Source organism: Eurypyga helias, unplaced genomic scaffold, assembly GCF_000690775.1.
Source record: "Eurypyga helias isolate BGI_N326 unplaced genomic scaffold, ASM69077v1 scaffold36270, whole genome shotgun sequence".
NCBI lineage: Eukaryota > Metazoa > Chordata > Aves > Eurypygiformes > Eurypygidae > Eurypyga > Eurypyga helias.
Genome location: NW_010225774.1, coordinates 1 through 21,435, shown reverse-complemented (window position 1 = coordinate 21,435; position 21,435 = coordinate 1). Strand labels below are relative to the sequence as shown.

Below are 21,435 nucleotides of genomic sequence, written 5' to 3'. Positions count from 1 at the left end.
GGGGTAGCACACACAGCAGTTCATACCTGCTCTTGAAACCTTTCTCCACCACGCTGAGTTCCTCTTTACATGTCCATGTCCTTTGCAGTTCAGGACTGACTGGAAACTTCTTTTTGTTGATGGGCTATTAGAAGCCCAACACAGTTTGCAATTTAGGTTGAGTAAAAACTGGCTGAAGAAGTTGCTTAGCATGCTTTTAATAACTCTGAAGGCAGTTCTGCATGTGAACGTTTCACTGCCAACAGTGCTACACTCTGAACTCTTTCACTGCTGTACGTATAATGTGATTTTCTTTGTTGTTGTTTTGTCAGCAGGACAGCTGCGTTGGATTGTGACAAACTCCAGCGCTACGGGAACCAACCCCGGGTTTGCAGTGAAGAGCCTGCTGCTTTCCCAAGTTCTGAAACTGCCAGCCAGTCTTCCTTGGATTTTGGTGTGCGCGAGTCCTTGGTGGAGGCTGCATATATATATGTTTTCATGAAGAGAAGTGAGAAGCCAGAAGGTTATAGACAAATGAGGCCTAAGACTTTTCCTGCCAGTAACTATACTGGCAGCAGCCAGCAGATGCTACAGGAAATACGAGAGAGCCTCAGGAATTTACCTAAACCCTCAGATGCTGCTAAAGCTGATCACAGCATGGGCAAAATGTTACCTGAAGATCCTAGGCAAGGCCGAAATCCTCCCAAATTTGTAACATATCATAAAGTGTTGCAGGAGATAAGAAACTCACTTCTGCCTTTTGCAAACGAAACCACCTCTGCTGTCAAAGGAACATCGGAAGTTAATCGACAGATGCTGCAAGACTTACAAGCTGCTGGCTTTGATGAGGTGAAATATTTTGTTTTCAAGATTTGGTGTTCTGCTAACTATAAACTATTAATGCATGTGGGAGGGGGAGTTGATCGTGGAGAGTCTGAATGGCATATGATAAGCAAAATAGCTTCAGAATCTGGTAGGTTTCTAATGAGTTTGTAGTGAAACTGGCAATAGTAAGGGATGAAGAAGAGGAATAGAAGGTTGTAGAGGCTTGGCTTTTGGTTGTGTGGTTTTTTTTTTTTCCTTTAAGCATCTTGTACAGTTTGTCTTATGTTAGGAGTAGGTTTTATTTATATCTTTTTAGGGAGAGGGAACTGGACTCTAGAACGTGGATTTTGCCGCTGACACTCAATGGACTTTTGGATTGTGCTTATTTAAATATGAGCACATTTAAAATATGAGCAACGTTTAAAGTATGTTGATAAAATATAGCCGTTCTAAATTGAAAGGCAGTACCAAATACTTCAGAAATGAGTTTTAATGATCTTTTTACATCTGTGGTTTATGGAAACTCAAGCTTTGTGGAGGAAAAAAATGTGACCGTCCTTACGTTACGCACTTTGTCAGATACAGCTAAAATAACAAGGCACATGACAAAACCAGTTGTGGGATGTCTTTTCTGCAATATACTCTCAAGAAAAAATTGTCAAGTTTCTTGAAAATCCTGGACATAACTTATTATTCTGCTGTTCTTTCATTATAAGAACAGGGAACAAAATAATTGTTCAATATATTTTTTCATTATTGATTAAACTTACTTCCGTTCATTCATTGTAATAAGTGAAAGGAGACTGAAATGAGGTTTCCAGGAATGAAAAATGAACACAGTTACAGCTCCTGTGTTTTTACCGAGACTTGCACATCAAAGTAAATGATACCTGTTTCGTGTCTTCTCTGTATAAAAGCAGGTTAAAAAAAAAAGTAGCTAGCAACTCGCTCATGTTTCCAAAGGAAAAGGCACAATACCACAGCAGGGATGGCATTTACGAGAGTGCACAGCTTGCAGTAGTGACCAGCTCAGGAGTTCTGCTGGCTGTGATGTTTTGGTGTTTACGGAGTGATCTACCTCTGCCCAGAGTGAGCTTCTCCAGAAATATCAGTGGGCTTTTCCTCAGCAATGCCCCAGAATCAGGTGCTGACAGTGGGGTTTCATGTTCCATTTGCCTCTTCCAATACGCAGTCCAAGCTGTGTGTTCAGTATGAATGGAAGGATTTTATAATGATAAATGATTTTGTAATAATTTGCTCCTGCTCTGTGTGTTTTTGCTGAGGTTCGGTTTGTTGGTTTGTTTGTGGGTTATTTTTTTGAGTACATCAGTTCTCGGATGCATTTTTACAGATTGAACCTGCAGTTGTTTTAGCAAACTGAAGAATGGTATGTGGCTGGATAATAAACTAGAAGGGTATCTTAAGTTGGTATTTTTGTTGGGTCCTTTGTATTTGAAACCTTTTGCTCCTACTCTTTGTTCTTGGGTACAACTGAGAAATCCCAGGTCGCCTGCCAGGACCTTTTTTCAGGCACAGTGCCAGCGTAAGCTGTTACGGCCATGTGTCGTGTTGCCGTAATAGTCCATATAGCATTGACCCATGAGCACCACCAGGAACAGGTACAGATGAAATAGAAAAGTGTGTTTCTTGGGCAGGGGGGCTAATCAAGACAGCAAGTAGGAATGCAAAGAGAATGTGTTTCAAGCTGGGATTGTTTTATGGATTGGCTCTTAGCTGTGGTGTGTTGGACAGCTGTAAGTGGCTGAACTGGGCCGTTTCTGACTTCCATCAGGCATGTCTGTGATTTAGCAGGTGACATGCAGAACTTTTAAATTTTGGGATCTCAGGTGTATTACTGGCTTTCTGTAGATGTAAACCCACCTAATATGCCTATAGTGGACACTAATATAACTGCTAGGTACCAAGTCCATTTTTGTTTTAATTTACTCTGGTAATGGACCTGTCTATGTAAGCAGGGTTTCCTCATCTCAGCTTTTAATATTTAAATAAGGTGTTGAAAAGGTATGTAAAGTAACAATACAGATTTGTCTCTTTGCTGTATTGTGGAACCATCACTCGGTGACTCAGTCCACCACTTGAAGTTGGAAAACATAACAAATCTATTTTTTACTTTTTTAATATATTGAATGTCACAAATGTTCTGGTTATTCCCTCCCACCCCTCAAGTAGTAGGCAATATTCAGGGTTATAGCTGAACACATCTATCAGTATCAGGTATCAGGTGTGTGTATAGGTAGTAATACATATGTATAGTAATTATGGAAGAATGCAATTCACTATGATTTGGTTTGGAGGTTTTTTTAAATCCTAAATAGCTTACAGGAAATCTCTTGCTTATTAGGAATTGAGTTCAGTTCAGTCCTCATATATTCAGTGTAAGGTGATACTTTCTAAGGCACTGAATACTTTTAGTCACATAGATGACCAATATTTTTGTTGTTCAGCTAGAGGGGAGAGAGAGCTTTTGGTTTTTACACAAGTCCTCTGGATAGTGGAAAGGGAACTAAATTGCGTCTCCTAAAATATTGCTGGCTCTGTACTTGGAGATTCTGTGTGTCTTCATGACTTGGTGATGTGAACTTGTAGATTGAGGTTTCTATATTGTAGAATTACTTGGCTAAAAAGACAGTAAATTTCGGTTTGAAAATGGTTAAGAAGAAAAATCAATAGGTAGAAATGAATGATGTGTCCTATAAAAGTGTATTGAAATTGGAAACTAAATACTCTGGACAGCTTCACCTTCTGGTTGCACAACGATGAAATAGCTCACTGGTGCTGCTGTTAGTAGAAGTGGTGTTACTTCTGCTAACATAGTCTTGCCTATGTTAGTAGAAGTGTTGCAGACATAACTGTCTTGTGAAGGAGCTGGGAGATCAAAAGTTGTATCTGCTTTTTCCAACAACGTCAGCTATTCTGTAAACATTGCAACAACCTTATATGTATTTTTTATTTTAAAATCCTTTTTTAAGGTTCTGCTTTGTTCACTGAATTTAATAATTGTTTCTGAAGGCTGTATGGAATTTTGTATGTTTGTAGGGTTAAAAATGTACACAAGCATGGTGAAAGCATAAATGTGGGTTTGCATTTGTTCCCTTCTGAGGCCTCTTTGATTTTCCATTGATTTTAGTAGGAGGTGAGTGCTGTCGCACATAGGTAGCCTGTTCAAACATAATGCGAATGGAAACGACTGCTTCGATAGGACAAAGTATGGCCATAACGAATCACTGAAGACAGCGTGATTAATTCTGGGGAGTTATGCTGTAGATTTGTTTCAGACCTGAGTCAGCTGCACAAATCCCATTCAATAAAAGTGGAAGGGTAGTGCCTGACCCAACTATCTCTGAAATTCTGCCTCTGTTGCTTGACCTTGATCACATTCAAGTCAGTGGAAAAACCACTGGTCCATAATGCATTTTCCACTGACAGAGCTGGGCTTGGCCTTCTGGTCAAAACTGGTGTTTTGATCTCTAAGAATGCAGGACCTAAATCTGCCACAAAAAGAATAGAATTTCTGCCAATAATGTCTTCATCAGGAAGAATTCTTGGGGAGAAAGTAATGAGTATTTGTGGACAAAAGTCATGCTGGGTTGAAGGAAAATGGGCAACCCCCAAAGTTCTGAATTTCACATTAGACTACCCCTCACAGGATAACTTATGTAAGCTGACTGTTCACACAAACAGCAAGGTCACACGATTTGCGTCAAACTGCAGTGCTTCGGCAAATTAACTTTTTCCCTGAAGACCCAGGCTGCATTAGTGCTTTGGAGGATGTGTTGTGGAGAAGACGTGTTAAAAATAGTTTTAAATAAATAGAGAGAAATTGGTTATGTACTTTGATAGTATTACTGGCAGGTATTTGGCTAACTGAAGGTGGTTTTTTTTTTAATTTTTGCCGTTTTCTTATAACTTAATTTTGTGTATAACTTACTTTTTAGGATATGGTTATACAAGCTCTTAGACAAACTAACAACCGTAGTATAGAAGCTGCTATTGAATTTATAAGTAAAATGAGCTACCAGGATCCTCGTCGGGAACAGATGGTTGCAGCAGCAGCAAGACCTGTAAATGCAGGTATGAAACCACCAGGTAGGTGTATCCATGGCAACTGAGTAAGTCACCGAGTGTGTTCTTGTCTGTGAAAAATACGAAGGAGCAGATTCCCCCTTCACGGGCACACAGAAGAACAGAGGAGATATTGAGACAGCTTGCTTTCTTTTAAAAATAGTATGTAAAATATAGAGTGTAGTTCTCTTAAAAGATAGGTGCATTTGATGTGAATTTCTTAAGTATTTGTTTTTATAACTGCGTCAGTTTTGGATTGTAAGTATTTTATACAAGGAATGGCATGTAGATCTCATTTTAGTAATTTTTTGTCCCTCCTTGGTGTCAGGTGCCATTTGGAAGTCAGTGGTGAGCAGCACTGACATTTTAATTTTTTTTGTATCTCTTCACACATTCTCCCACACAGTAGTGCTACATACGTGTATTTTCATGTATATATGTTATATTTGTGTGTGTATATGTATTTATAGCTCATATGGCTACAGTGTTTGTGTTTTAGGATGTCCTGTTCTGAGATCCCTCTCTCTGCTTAATTTTCTTGTTCCAGATTTTGTTTGCATGGTTTTTTTAGGCATACTTTGTTTTTATAGATGTTAGGGGACAGACTGTAGCTTTAGTAACACCAGGGTTTTCCCATTGGCTACTCTTGCTCTCTTAACACACGCAAACATATTTTTAATACATCTTGAAGCTTCTTTTTTTACCAGGTTTTAGTAGCATATACCTAAACAAATGGTAACTTTCAAATGCAGCAGAAAACCTGAACTTTTATTTAACTGAAGTTGAGTGCCGAGCTGCTAGCCCTGAGAAGTTACATTTTCAGTTGACCACATGGGTATGAGGAAAAATTAATAGTCGAGGGTATTAAAGTACAGTGTTAATTTCATTTAGTCTGTGGAGCAGGGTTAGTAAGTGCTTGTATGAAGCTGCTAGCTAAATACCACCATTTAGCCATCATCTTCATTGTGTTAATTACTCTATCTTTGCAAGTAACATTCTTTTCCTGAAGATACAGCGACATTCAGCAGTTACAGTACTGTATGTGTTTACAAGTCATAGAATCATAGAACGGTTTGGGTTGGAAGGGACCTTAAAGACCATCTAGTTCCAACCCCCCTGCCATGGGCAGGGACACCTTCCACTAGACCAGGTTGCTCAAAGCCTCATCCAGCCTGGCCTTGAAGACAGCCAGGGTATCGTAAAAGCACAGTGAGACTGCATGCGCTATCAGTTTTTTGCATATTTTGTTTGTATGGTGCAAAATAACATCTGTAAGGTAAATATACTGTAGAGTTTGGCTTTAAGTTTTGCTTTTGTATGGTTTTAATTCTTGCCTCTACACAAACTCTTGCCCATAAAGACATTTAAAATGAAAGTACTTATTACTTGCATGTGATATTTGAATACAGCAAGTTTGGATGAACCTTCCAAGAGTGTAAGCGGGCTGTTTGATTTTACAGTATTCAGATAAAATTTAGTTTAAGAACACTTTGTTTATTTTAAGTGTTAAACTGGAAGGAATAGCAACACGACTAAACTTGTTTTTCCATGCTATTGCCTTTTTGTGTTTGTACTGAACACCTCTTCTGAGAGTTGCTTGTATGCATGATGAAAAATACACGGTGGGCCTAATGATTTTGCATATTACCACGTTTTTGAGTTAAAAATTGAGTGCGTCTGTAACTGAAGCAAAATGCATCTTCAGAAAAGTGATTTCTACAAACTCTGATACTACAGTTTCACTGCGTTTTTTGCTCTGTGTGCTGAGCATATTACCATTAGCATGCTCTGTATTCCTAGATAGGATTTTTAATGTGAATTGCAGTGGATTATGCAGTGTTGGAGAATTTACATCCTATTTCTAGTAATTAATGCAGAATAATAAAATATTCAAGACAGCCAATAAAAATAACTTCTAATAATATAAATGATGTGTTTTCTTCCTGTAAAACAGGGACTGTACAGCAATCCATTAACCGCAAGCAGAGCTGGAAGGGTTCGAAGGAGTCCTTGGTTCCCCAACGGCATGGCCCTTCCCTGGGAGATGGTGTAGTATATCGCTCGGAAAGCCCCAGTTCTCAGCCTGATGTAGGAAGGCCGTTATCTGGATCTGGCCTTGCAGCATTTGCTCAGCCTCATCCTGCAAATGGACAAAGAGTGAATCCACCGCCGCTACCACAGATACGCAGTGTCACTCCTCCTCCTCCGCCTCCTCGAGGACAGACTCCCCCTCCAAGGGGAACTACTCCTCCACCTCCTTCCTGGGAACCAAACTCTCAAACAAAGCGTTACTCTGGGAACATGGAATATGTAATCTCCCGTATTTCTCCAGTGCCACCAGGAGCATGGCAGGATGGTTATCCACCTCCACCGATGAATCCCCCACCCATAAATTCTTCCACACAGGGTCAGAGAGGCATGAGTGCTGTCCCCATTGGCAGGCAACCAATAATCATGCAGAGTTCTGCCAACAGCAAGTTTAGCTTTCCCTCAGGAAGAGCTGGAATGCAGAACGGCAATTGTCAGGCAGAATTCATAGTTCACCAGAACGTGGTGTCTGGGAGCTCAGTGAGTCGCCAGCCGCCCCCATACCCCATGAATCCAGCAAACAGGCAGAGTCCCACAGCACTACAGATGCAGGCAGGAGGATCTGCTCCTCCTTCAGCATACACTAATGGGAATCTTCCTCAGGCAATGATGGTGCCAAATAGAAATAGCCACAACATGGAACTTTATAATACAAATGTGGCTGGAATACCTGCGTCCTGGTCACAGCCTTCCCCGGTGCAGCCGCAGTCGTCGCCTGGCAGTGGGCATGACTTGCCAGCGTGGCAACCCAACGTTCCCGTACGGTCAAACTCTTTCAACAACCATCATGGAAGCAGGCAGAGTCACTCTAGCAGCTCTCAGCCTTCGGCTACAACAGTGACAGCTATAACACCAGCTCCCATTCAGCAACCAGTCAAAAGCATGCGCGTGTTAAAACCAGAGCTACAGACGGCCTTAGCGCCCACTCACCCTTCCTGGATGCCACAGCCGGTGCAGACCGTTCAGACCATTCCCTTCTCTGAGAGTCCATCTGCAAATATGGCAGTTATGCCTCCTGTTGCAGAGGCTCCAAATTACCAGGGTCCCCCACCACCTTACCCAAAACACTTGTTACACCAGAATCCCTCTGTCAATCTGTATGAGACAGGACCCAAGCTCAACAAGGAGGAACTGCCTATTTTATCCAAGGAGGATGAGATGGAAAAGAATTATGAATGTGTTGATTCAACAGATAAAGAAAAGAAACAAATTACAACATCACCTGTTCCTGTTAGAAAAAACAAGAAGGATGAAGAAAGAAGAGAGTCTCGAATTCAAAGCTATTCCCCTCAGGCCTTTAAATTCTTCATGGAGCAGCATGTGGAGAATATACTCAAGTCACATCAGCAGCGTTTGCATCGCAAAAAACAACTAGAGAATGAAATGATGCGGGTAAACTCTTTCTTCTTTATAAATCTGTGACTAGAACTGTTCCTTTATTAATTTTAAGAAGTATGTCTGAATTGTAGAATGTTTAAATAGTACAGATAAATAGAACATTGTAGTATATTGTGGTATCGAAGCCTGATTTTGGTTTTTGTGTTTGCAATGTGGCAAAATCTTAATTGCTTCATTTACGTGCTTCATTGTCGTCTTAGAAATCAGGTTTTTTTAAGTAAGATTTTTGTGTGTCTACGTGTGGTTCGTCTGGCTCGTGTATGATAAGGCAGCAGAAGCTAAATCCTTGTTGAATGAACTGAGATTTAACTACGTGTCTTATAGCTTTTTCTTATGGGTTATATTTAGTGAGTTATATGCAATATTTTAATGTTTTTGAATTTTTTTTTTTTTTAATAAACACTGCAGGTACGAGTAGCAAAGCAGGGACAAGTGGTAGGCTGGTTAGTGCGTTTACATAGTCACCCAAACAGGGATACCTTTTCTGCAGTTTGTATCCAGGTTGTAAGGGTGTCTGTTTAAACAAGAGGTAATTGAATGGGATAATAAAAAAAGGACATCAACAGGACCATGTAAAGTCAACTACTTTGGGCCTATGTGACATCAGTTGGTCTGTTTCTGGGAATTCAGTGTTCTCAATGAAATCAAAACGGTAAAAACTGGGGCTGATGCATACTTCTGTTCTGAAAGAGAAACTGATGAGAGGTAGTGAAATTAAGGTTTGCAGAAATGGAAATTTGACATGTATTACTTATGCCAAATTTTCAAATACAGTTGTTAAGAAATATGTATTAGTATGATGTACCTTTTAATTTAGTCTATGAAAGAATTTATTTGGCTTATGCCACTTTCTTGAAGTGCTGTTTCTTAAATCCATGTTTTCTCACTCTTTGAAAATTCTTACTGTAAGCTGTAGTGTTTTGTAAGTGTTTGTAATCACGAATATGTAAATATTAGCAAGATTTCTTCCTGGAGCTTTTTCTAGATCTTTAGTCTTCTCTCTTTCCTTTTCACTTCTACTAACAGCTGATTTAAACTGTTAAGGTGTGGGAAGCTTTCCTGAACTCTGTAGCCTCCATCCCTGTGTAGACAAGTAAGACTTTGGAGCAACAGTATTTATTAAGAATAGCATGATCTCTTTTTAGAGGGCTTTGCATGCAGTCCTGCATCAGAATTAAGCATGAATTTATTTTTACTATTTTTGAGTACTCTTATGTAAGATCACAATTAATGTTGACTTGCAAACTTCACTTTCCCTTCCTACTGTTTTGTGTTCCATAGTATCACGAGCACAAGTGTTACTTGTATGAAAGCACTGATATAACTTTTCTCAATATTTTTCTTGTGCATCTGAAGGACCCTAGTAAATGTCTCTTCTTACACAAAATGCAATTTATGATACATATACTAGAGTTAAAGCTGGGATGTTGAATTACAGGCTGCAGGGTGGAAAACGAGGTACTGTGCTGCAGCAGACCTCTTTCATCAGGGTGTAGGAGAAGAATCTCACAGTAGTGAAGTATATTTAGGGTCTTCATGAGAAGGACAAAGGGAAACTAGCTCATTACTTAGGGTAATCAGGTCTTCAGAGGCCTTCTTGACATTTGTAAGTCTTGAAAAATCCCTCCCTCTGCATTGGAGCGTGCCTTAAGCATGTTCATTCACAGAAAACTTGATGTTTCTGTCTTGGAAGAGAGTTCCTGTGTGTTCCTGCAGGAATGTGTTGAGAAAGACAATGTCTTGATTCAGAGTAGGGAGTTGAACCTATTTCCCACATCCGGCCCTGAAACTACTGCTACCCAGTCCTAGCTACTGCCTGCCTGATGCCGACAAAAAGATTGTCTCCAATTTGAGACAGCCTTCCCCATTTAAATCTTACTGAATTGATATGGCTTGTGAAGTTTGGGGTGGACAAGCATTTTGTATGCCTTTTCCTCATTGCATCTCCTTTGGGTCCATTTTTGTTATGATGCCTGTAAGAAATTTTCTGTGTTCTAACAGTGTGTTCTTTAATAGGTGACACATAGTATCCTGAAAGCATGTTTAAGAATCTGAATGGTATCTAATTGATATTTTCTCTACCCTTTTTTCCTCAGTCACGCCTACTGTGTTTTGTTTCAAGTGACGTTGTACATTAGGCAAAGTGGAAGTCATCTATTAACGTGCAGTTTATACAGGCCTAGGTTAGCGGTTGCCTAACACCGATGATGGTCCTGAGTACTGTTATGCAGACAGTATCTTAAGCATTCAAAGCGTTAAGGAGATGGAAGCAGCGAGATTGGGTATCAAGAATCAATAAGGTGTGAGAATAAGAAATTGGTAACTTCTAGAAAAGTACCTAAGTAACCGTTATGATGTGTGCAGGGGTTCAGTTCGGCCGTGTTCAATGTTATTATCAGAATGCCCAGGAAAAATAATAAGGAAATATACATAGAACTTGGAAATCAGTGTTGTAGGATGGTGGTTTCAGCTCAGGTAGGTAGATAAAATAATTGAAATGCTGTGAAAAAGGGAACATAAAAGATTTTGAAAATGCTGACGAAAAAAAAAGGAACAAACCTAAAGCCATGTGAGGGTTGTGTCACAGAGAAAAGAATGTTAAAAAATTGAAGATTCTGCTCACATAAAAAGCAAAAAGAAGCGAGATTGTGATTCCAGGCCTTGAAATTTGCCAAGAAAGCTGGCACTGGAATTGAAAGAATTGAAGCCAGCAAAAACACGCTAGGAGGAACCCAGGTTGGAATATGATGAGAACACTCAATGTGGTTCTTGTAGATAAGGGTTTCCATGCTGTAGGTGATGAGTTGTGTGTGCCCTGTGAGTGTTTCAGCTGTCAGAATGTTAGCGGTGTTGGGCAGAACTCCAGGGATGTTCACTGAAGATAGGGATATGTGCGCAGATGGGAGCCGAGAACTGATACCGTGGGGTGGAGGTAGCCACTGCAGAGAAATTGCTCTGCTCAACTAGTTGGTGTGGAGAGTGGTAGAGAAGGTGTGACGGAAGTCGTGTTAGAAAGAGATGTTTTGTGGTAAGAGGGAAGATCAGGTCTTGGCTTGTGGCAGAGGCACGTGCGTGGTGGGGGTGGACAGTAGGGAACACTGCCATGCGGATCTGGTTTGCGTAGCTACTGCGGGAAGCGTGATAGTGGCGTGTACTCCCTCCTGCAACTGAAATTCCACTGACATGGTCAGGAAGCTTAGTGACTGCTGTATCTATTCTAGAGCACGGATGCCCTTCCCATGGCAGCTCCTCAGTTATCCCTCAGCAGCTTAGTGCCCCTAGGCACATCTTTTAGCTCTGCAGAGGGACTCAGGGAGGCAGTTGATGCACGCTGTTACTCAGAGAAGTATTACTGGCAGTGTTTTTTATCACTAGCTTGTAAATTACCCTTTCTGGCCTTGAGAACATACTTCCTTCTCAAGAACCTTCTGGTGCATGGCACCTCGTGCGTTCTGCTGTTCAAAGTGGTCACGTTTTGTTTTGCATCACTCGTGTATGTTTTCATAGAATCCTAACGTGTAAATTCAAAAAGGCAAAACAAAACCCCCAAAGTGCTATTTCCCATGCTGTATGTATTGGGTTTGCTTTGCCTAAGCCTTGTAATGATAAGATCACCAAAAATTAAGAGTACTGTTCACTCCTTGGATTTCATTCTGTTTGCTGCACAGGTTGGATTGTCACCGGAAGCCCGAGATCAAATGAGGAAAATGTTGTGCCAGAAAGAGTCTAATTATATTCGTCTGAGAAGAGCTAAAATGGACAAGTCGATGTTTGTAAAAATTAAAACCCTGGGAGTTGGTGCATTTGGAGAAGTTTGCCTAGCAAGGAAAGTGGATACCAATGCTTTATATGCAACAAAAACTCTGAGGAAGAAAGACGTATTGCTTAGAAATCAAGTTGCTCATGTTAAAGCCGAGCGGGATATTCTGGCAGAGGCCGATAATGAGTGGGTTGTTCGCCTGTACTACTCATTCCAAGATAAGGACAATTTGTACTTTGTAATGGACTACATTCCAGGAGGTGATATGATGAGTCTCCTAATTAGAATGGGTGTCTTTCCAGAAAACCTGGCACGGTTCTACACAGCAGAACTGACCTGTGCAGTTGAAAGTGTTCATAAAATGGGCTTCATCCACAGAGATATTAAACCTGATAATATCTTGATAGACCGCGATGGTCACATTAAATTGACTGACTTCGGGCTCTGTACGGGTTTTCGATGGACCCACGATTCAAAGTACTACCAGAGTGGTAAGAGAAATAGAAAAGTTTCCTTTGTTATTTTGTTCATCTGTCATTCTTTGCAAGGAATTTAAAAAAATAAACGAGTAGACAGATGACTGCGGTTTCCTTTCTGAATAATAACACATCTAACAACACGTCTGCATGCCACTCACATTATAGAAAGCAGCGTTTGGTTAGGGAGAGTTTAAGTGTGACCATTGATTCCTTAAGGGAGGAGGAAAGAGCTGTGCTGCTGTAAGCTTGTCCCTGAAGTTTGGACAGAGAATAATTGCTATGGTAGCAATAATTACGTAGACAACAGCCTTAACTCTGTTTTTAAAGTAGGGCTGATGTTTTATATGTAATTGTTCTTGAAAACCTTGCCCCAAGTTCTGAGTGTCTCGTACTTCCTTCTAGTGTAACCTGTTGATTTCTCAGAAGAGGTTTAAGACGGCTCTTAAAATACCCTGCTTGACTAAATGAGATACTTTTTTTCCATAGTTCTGACTGTGATAAAACACAGATTTTGTAATAATCTACTTTTAATTTTCAAAAATAAAAACATACCATCCAAAAGCAATTTTAAAATTACTTTTGACTTGTTTTTATCAAAATGTCATGTACCTTAGGCCAGACTGTTACACAGTTTCTGGAGAGAAGTTGAAGATTTAAAATCTGATGTTAATTTTTGCTGCTTTAATTATTGGGCTTTTTTTTCTGATTACATAAGGGCAGGAACAGCATATGCCCTGTACCCCCAGTGTGGTTATGTTAAGGAAAAACGTGAGAAAAGATCAAACTTAATACTTACTCATTGTCATGTCAAAAGTGAATTTAAAGTTCTTATTTTTATATCATAAACAGTTAAAATCCTGATGTTGACAACCTTTTTAGCTCTCAAATTGAGTGTTGAAATTGAAACCGATTCTGTTTTATAACAAGAGATGTTAACAGATAATTTCACACTAGGTAAGAACTGAAGTAATCTCCCTCCATTTGGTCATGTTTCTCACTCAATTCTAGGCGACCATGCACGTCAAGACAGTATGGATTTCAGCAACGAATGGGGTGACCCGGCAAACTGCAGATGCGGTGATCGGCTGAAGCCACTGGAGCGTAGGGCGGCGCGTCAGCACCAGCGCTGCCTGGCCCATTCTCTTGTCGGCACGCCCAATTACATTGCGCCGGAAGTCTTGTTACGAATGGGTAATGTGTTTTTCTGCTGTAGCCTCGCTGCGAAGTAACTGACGTTCAGGAAGTTTGCTTTACCTTTTGTACACTTTTCCCAAGTATGTAATATTCTGATAAAAAATAAATGGCCAATATGGAAATCTTCATGGCATCATAGAATCTTATAGGTTGGAAAAGACCTTTAAGATCATTAAGTCCAACAGTTAGCCTAATAATGCTAATACTAAACCACGTCCTTCAGCACCTCGTCCACACGTCTCCTAAATAAGTAGCAAATAGAATTTTCTTGTGAACCTCTTTTATTCTTAGTATAATTTTAATCTTGTATTTCTGAGGCTTTGACTACCTTGTTTTGACTCCGTTTCAGGTTACACACAATTGTGTGACTGGTGGAGTGTTGGAGTTATTCTCTTTGAAATGTTAGTGGGGCAGCCTCCATTCCTGGCACAAACGCCACTGGAAACACAAATGAAGGTAACTTTAAAAGTCTCATGTTAACAGACCGAAAAAAGCAGGCTTGAAATTTACATAGGCTTTCTAACTTGTAATGGAATCAAAGGTGATTTTTGAGTGCTGCTCTATTCAAGCATGTTACAGGCCAACAAGTTTTTAAAATTCACATTACTGTGGCAGTGCACTATAATTTGTAAAGGTACTTCAAGGGTCGTGTTCATATCTTTTAGCTGGTCATGCAGTAAATGTGCCAACTGAAAATCACATTTCGGGTCTCGGCCATTCCCTTTCACTTCCTGTACCTCTTCCAGTTATTTCCACTTTTTTTTCTTCTCCTCTTCCAGCATCTGGGTGTTCTGTTCCCACCTCTCGGTTTCCATCCCCACTTACCTGCAGAGGATTTCCCTCGGTGATATATCTGCAGGCCCTCAGCACGCAGAGGTAGAGGAGCAGCAGGTGACTGTGGCTGCTCAGGGTTACTGGCAGCTCAGAGCCACTGGTCCCTTCCTTCCTGAGCTCCCACCCTTTTCAGAGAAAGCACCAGGGCAATCTTCTGCAGGTGCCATTGTTGCAAAATTGCATTCAGTTGAAAGATATTAGTTAGCTTAAATACATTGCAGCATTGTTTGGTTTTTTTAAACTTTAAATCTTGTTAATCTTTCCAGTTCATCAAATAAATCAAAATTCATTTGCCTTACCCTCTTTTTAAGACTGTACACCATGTGCCTAATCTCAGGTTCCTGGCACCATTTTTCATGATACCTTGTTTTAGTTTATAGCAGGGGTATTCTGTGCCAGACTCCAGTTTAGATCTGGAAAGTGAATAAACTTTACCTGGGCTTTGCCAGCTTGCCAAATAAAACGTTCCATGTCTTTCTGAAAGAGCAGCTTAACGTTTTCCTTCTGTGGAGTGAAAACACACATTTTGAATGCTTTGTGGCTGCTTGGCTTGTTTGTTTTGTTGTTCTGATCTTCACTGTGTTTTTTCCTTTCTATGAAATCGTAAATAGAGTAACATCTCTTTTTGCTTTAAAGGTTATCAACTGGCAAACTGCACTTCATATTCCACCTCAAGCTAAATTGACTCCAGAGGCCTCCGACCTTATTATTAAACTCTGCCGAGGGCCAGAAGATCGTTTAGGCAAAAACGGTGCAGATGAAATAAAAGCTCATCCCTTTTTTAAAACGATTGATTTTTCAAGCGATCTGCGGCGGCAGTCTGCTTTCTACATTCCCAAAATTGCTCATCCTACGGACACGTCAAACTTCGATCCGGTTGATCCAGATAAATTGTGGAGTGATGATGATAAGGAAGGGAACAGAAACGATACACTTAATGGGTGGTACAAAAATGGCAAACATCCTGAACATGCTTTTTATGAGTTCACATTCCGGAGGTTTTTTGATGACAATGGCTACCCGTACAACAATCCAAAGCCCATTGAGTATGAGTATGGTAGTTCCCAAAACTCAGAACAGCAATCAGATGACGATGATGAAGATGATGATGAACGGGCAGGTAGAGGGGTTCAGAATCGTGACCTAGTTTATGTTTAGTAGAGGAATAAAGATGAAAAAAGGAAATAAACTTATTTTGCAGCTGCAATTTTTGGAAAGCCTCTTCTCCTAGGAGAATTGAGAGAAGATTGCTAGGATAAATACATGCACACTTTTTTTTAAAACACTAAGAAAATTGTGTCTTCTCGTTCTTTTGTACATTTTGTTTCCCCAGGATGCAGGGAAATCCTTCACAAATATTAATTTATTCCAGCATTGTTTAATTTAGAAGAGATTTGATGTAAGGTGGAAAAAAAAATCACTTGAATTTTATTATCAGTTCTCTGTACTCTAAGTACTCAAAATAGGAAATAGTGATCACTTTCTTTGTTTCTCCTAAAATGATGCCTGCTATCTATTTGTACATATATTGAATAGTTTTGGAAAACAAAGCTCTGCTCCAGAATTTTTAATGACAGTTTTTCCTTGCATTGACCAAATACAGAAATCTACTTTACACTAATAAAGATCTCCGATGTATTTCTGAAGAGGGAAGGGGGGAAAAAAAAAAAAAGAGGCTGCTGTACCTTCACTTCTCACTGTATTTAGGCTAATTATTCACAGTTGGGAAAACTGAGCCATCTAGCTGGTGAAAGGTTTCCAGCTGCTGTGATAGTGGCATAGTTCTCAGCTTTGGAACAAGAAAATGTCAGTCTTGGCTGTAATACGATTGTAAAGTGATAAAGCATTAGAACTAGTATTTTATTAAATAATAATAATTGAATTTGACATTAGTAACGCTGTAGCATGTGACTGGTATACTCTCAAAACAGGAGCACTGGTCACTCAGCAACAACTTGATTGCCTCCTGCCATCAGTTTTTTACAGTTAGGAGAGGAAAAGAGTTTTGGGAAATACACTTTCTGAAATCTAGTATAATTTTCTGACTATAACCAAACTGTAAAGTGTGTACAGTTCTGCTTTAGTTGGAGTTTTTAGTTTGCAAAATAAATTTTAGAATTGTTTCTTTATTATATGTTTGAGATAGTAATGGGAAAAGATTAAAAATTATGGCTTTTGAGACTGTTGTTGTGGAGACTGGTTTCACTTGGCTCTAACAGTTTTCCTCCTCGTTACGGCAGATAGTGAGGAGAAATGTCATGCACCAGTCCATCTGAGTCATCAGTGCAGTTCAGTGCTCCATCTTTCACAGCCCCATTCAGAACAGAATTAGGAGCTTATGGCTGTGTCTGCTGCCTTCTGCGTGACAGTGTTCCTAATTTCCCGCAGCAGGTGAGCAGGCATCCCCTCGTGTCTTGTGGTGGGAGGGTACTGAACCTGCTGAGGTTACTGGGGTCAGGGAGGGGGGCAACCCTCTAAGCAGCTTCCCTGAGACAAGACCAGGAATTACAGGTGAGAGGCAGAAAGAATTGAGTTTCTCCTGAAGCTAACACAGTGCTAAAGAAAACTCAAGGTATTTCATGTCTTTTAAACATTTCCTCCTTCTTGGAATTGAATTCCGGCGGATAATCTAATAGCGTGCCTGTAAGCATTACTGCTTTCTCAAATTATTATTTGTGCCATTGTACTGGCATTGTGACTCTTCAGGCATCGTTAAATGGGTGTTTGTGGCTGTTCTCGCAGCAAACGCCAGTTACTAGTTTACTTTCTTAAGCCAGCTTGGTGAGAAACCCTTGTGCGCTTTGGGCCATTTGTTCCTTTTCTCTGCTTCAGTGTCTCGGTTTGTGCCAGTGCGCCTGCCGGTACTACTGTCCTACATACCAGATCAGTGGAGAAATGGCTTGGCATTTCGCGTTGGGAGGTTTCTTGTGTGTTCATTTGAGGGGAATTTTCCAGTTTCCAGTGTGGTCCAAAAAATGATTGATACTGGTGTAACTCAGAAAAGACTGAACTGCATTAAAAACGGTTGGCAGTGTAGAGACTTCTTAAATGTACTCTGTCACTGGAGAAAACATTTGTGGAAGTTCACCCCTGAAGTGCTTATCACGGTTAGAGGATGATGATGAAAAATCGTTCCTTTTCTTCAGCAGGCAGTTAGTCACTTTCTATAATGGGCTTCTAGCTAAATGATCCAATTCGTGTGCTGTCTGCCTGTTCCACAGCTGTTAAAATAGATAAGCTTTTAAGATTAGTTTCATTTAGCTTAAATATTATGAAGTGGCTGCAGTGTATAACTACTCCATTTTATATATATTATGTAAAAAAGATTGGTTTCCATGTAAATAAACCTTTAAAGATTGTCCTCCTTCGTAGTAAGTATCCCAGTAAGACTGGTCTACTTGTCTTGGAGTGAAGTATAATATATTACTGGTTAAAGGTAAATTAATCAAGCCTGCCTTACCATTTGTGACGTGTTCAGAGAAAATAATGTCAATTCTTCATTAAATTGACGGTTAAAATTACCTTTTCATCCGAGTATATTCCTCCTCTGCCTGCATGGTACTACACTATTCTGTTTAACACTACAACTGGTCTTTAGCCAATGGGTTTGAAAAAATTAAGAAGAAAGGAAAAAGTCCTGTAAAGGCACTACAGTTCTGTACGAGCAAAGTCAGTTGCTTTTATGAAAGGAAATTGAGTCTTTTAAGGACACGGGCAAGTACTGAACTATTAAATACTATTTTACCGTTTTGAAGCAAACATAAGGAGAGCTCACATCTTTAGACTTTGGTGGACGCACCTGTCATCTTCTGTCACCTTGTGTTAGAAGTCATAATACACCACCTTTGAATTTTGCCACCTCTACGCTGCAGGGTTGTATATTTCCTTGCAAAAGTGCAGCGTGTTACGGTCCAAGTTTTCCGAGAAAGTCAGTTATAGGTAAACGTTGTCACGACTCTCCAACATGCTGTGCCTTACCCGTGTTTTGAGACGTCACGTTTCATACGTAGATGCAGAGTCTATTGAGATTCTTCGTAGCTGCTGCTTACAACATGGGTGTTTCACTGGTGACCTGCGCTGGGGATTGCTTTGTACAGGCCAGTTGGGAAGAGAGGCTCCCAACCAGCAGCTGCAGTATGTTTTAGTTCAGGTGACTTTTGCTTTGTAAAGCATGAAAATAAACCTCTCTTATGTGCCCTTGTACACGTATTAATTGTATTTATGAAATGTTCTATAATCCTATAACTACTGTAAATACTATTTGATACTCAGTGGCATTCTATCCTAGGGCAGGCCCTCTTGCTGTATCTTCTCTCTCTTCGGTTTGTAATAGAATCTATAGAATATATGGCTAGAAAACCCTCTTTGAGACTGACGTTATCTTCTGCTGTTGCAAAGCTGTGAGTGGGAATGGTTTATTTAGGCTCCTTTTAATATTACTCAGCTACTAGGCAGTGCAGTGGGTGGGTTCTCAAATGCTGCTGCTGCTGCTGCCACCCACGATACTATTAGGCTTCGGTTGCAGATGTCTTTGGTGTTTCAGATCAGGCCTTTAATCTGTTTGCTTTCAGCCAAAGCAAAAAGGTAATAAATTGGGTCAGTGTGGTAGTACAATGTTTGAATGCCTTAAGATGCTCTTCATAAAGGCACTGTTCAAGTTTACTGATTTATATCTATCGATATGGATAGATATATTTTATGTGTGCATATGTATATATCATGTGTTTTTTGTATTATAAATGTCTTTCTGACTCTCAGTTCTTTTGGATCCTCCGATTAAATACATAGACCACCGCACAATCCTGCTTAAGCACATTATTTATTGCGTGCCTAGCTAGTAAACAGAACAACCTTGCATTATCTTGCGACCACAGCGAGTTACTCACCAGTCTTAGTGTTCTGTACTTGTCTCTGTCACGACATGGGCATCCCCTTTGGCCAGGACTTTACATACCTGCAGTCCAGCTACGTATGTGAGCTGTGAATGTTTGGGTTTTATAGGGTTACACGGTGGTGGCTCGGACTTTAATCTCTGGGTCCCCTGATGCTCGTATGAAGAGAACGTGCATGTGTTATGCTGACTCTCCCAGTTGGTACCCCAGAGCATCCGTCCCCTTTACGTGGGAGCTTTCCTGCTTGTCTGTGCCCTTGCCATAGTTGATGAGCTGGGGCTTCCTTGCTCCTGCTGACGGAACGGTTAGCACAGCCTGCGCGTTTGACCCGGGGGACGTGAGGGGGTGGTTGCACTGATGCTGACTTCGGAGTTACTGCAGAGTAAGAGAGACTTCCAGCACTTGTGAACAGCCTAACTGAATTATCAGCTACTTTCCTGGGTTTCAGGAACTGTCTGTTTTTCCAGAATCAGTTTCTGTAGCGTAACGCCTGCTGGGGTAATAAAAAATACAATTAATCTTTACATGAAGTGAAAACCAAATTGTTCTTTTGGCTAATCAAATATGAAATGTATTAAATACGCCCAAATGCATTCATTCTTCCTCCCTTCTCCACACCCCTCTGCCCTGCATCCCCTTCACACTGCAACAGCTCAGCTGATTAACAGGAGGTTTTGCAGATGTTTAACAGCAGAAGTTCTAGTACTTCACTGTTGTGTTTAACTTTTTCTCAAAAGGCTATTTTGATGTTCAAGAACTCAATTTACTGGTGGTCTTTCCCCGTCCCCTGCTGCCTCTTTCATCAAAATAATTAAATCTTATTTATTTATTATGCATACGTTATGCATCACTAAGGTATTCCTTTTCTTGATGTATGACAGCATATCACAGCTTTTATGTCTGCTAGGAGGAAAAATTGTCTTTGAGAAAGTCCATATCTCAAACTGCTGATGTAGAAAATATATTACCATAGAATCGTAGAATGGTTTGGGTTGGAAGGGAGCTTAGAGACCATGTAGTTCCAACCCCCCTGCCAGGGGCAGGGACACCTTCCACTAGACCAGGTTGCTCAAAGCCTCATCCAGCCTGGCCTTGAAGACGTCCAGGGATGGGGCATCCACAGCTTCTCTGGGCAGCCTGTTCCAGTGCCTCACCACCCTCTCCGGGAAGAACTTCTTCCTGATATCTAATCTAAACCTCCCCTCTTTCAATTTAAACCCATTCCCCCTTGTCCTGTCACTACAGGCCCTTGTAAAAAGTCCCCCCCAGCTTCCTTGTAGCCCCTTCAGGTACTGGAAGGTGTTGTAAGGTCCCTGCAGACCCTTCTCTTCTCCAGAACACCCTTTAGCACGAAATCACTTTTTCGTAGCACCGTTTCTAATAGGAATTTCGGTTATAAGATGGCTAAAGCATTTTCCCACTGCCGTTATTATTTCAAGGCTTCTGTACCTCTGGGAAGAAATTGAATTCTCCCTTAATAGGACGGGACTCGCTGGCCGCCGCCGGCTTTGTCGCCCTGCCGCGACCGTTTGAATACTTGTGGTAGCGCAGGCGCAATCAGCCCTCCTCACCTTCGAGTTACCGAGGCAGGAAGAGTCAATCGCGGCAGCATTGGTGGTTCAGTGGTAGAATTCTCGCCTGCCACGCGGGAGGCCCGGGTTCGTTCCCGGCCAATGCGAGTGCGCTATTCTTCTTTACATTTTCATATCCTTATTCCTACTTTTTTTTCCTTCAACATTAAAAAAAAAAAAAGGCAGCTCAACACTGTAATAACGCTAACACCGACACCAACCTGTTGTCCACCCGTCGGGGCGGCCGTTGACCGCTTCCGCCTCGTCGGGCTGGAAGTGACGCAGCCGGATTTGCCTTCAAACTGCCGGCGGAGGCGGTGGCGGGAGGAGGA

At 40.8% G+C, this 21,435-nt stretch overlaps 1 protein-coding gene and 1 non-coding gene across 2 annotated transcripts; both read left to right on the top strand.

Annotated features, from left to right (window-relative positions):
* Positions 1-477: 477 nt before the first annotated feature.
* On the top strand, positions 478-15,810 carry LATS1 (large tumor suppressor kinase 1). The gene is made up of 7 exons (XM_010150557.1): positions 478-828; positions 4,761-4,911; positions 6,842-8,367; positions 12,042-12,624; positions 13,621-13,803; positions 14,156-14,262; positions 15,277-15,810. The coding sequence occupies exons 1-7, from the start codon at positions 478-480 to the stop codon at positions 15,796-15,798; spliced, it is 3,423 nt and encodes a 1,140-aa protein (XP_010148859.1). The 3' UTR covers positions 15,799-15,810.
* Positions 15,811-21,140: 5,330 nt separating this feature from the next.
* On the top strand, positions 21,141-21,210 carry TRNAG-GCC. Its single transcript has one exon. It is a non-coding gene; the product is annotated as a tRNA-Gly (tRNA).
* The last annotated feature ends 225 nt before the right edge of the window (positions 21,211-21,435 follow it).

What these genes read in the sequence shown, in the direction of transcription:
- LATS1 (XM_010150557.1), top strand. Translation starts at nt 478, where the DNA reads ATGAAGAGAAGTGAGAAGCCAGAAGGTTATAGACAAATGAGGCCTAAG. An exon ending in TAGAGAATGAAATGATGCGG is followed by an intron (nt 8,368 to 12,041) that starts GTAAACTCTTTC and finishes TTTGCTGCACAG; the next exon opens with GTTGGATTGTCACCGGAAGC. An exon ending in TTCAAAGTACTACCAGAGTG is followed by an intron (nt 12,625 to 13,620) that starts GTAAGAGAAATA and finishes ACTCAATTCTAG; the next exon opens with GCGACCATGCACGTCAAGAC.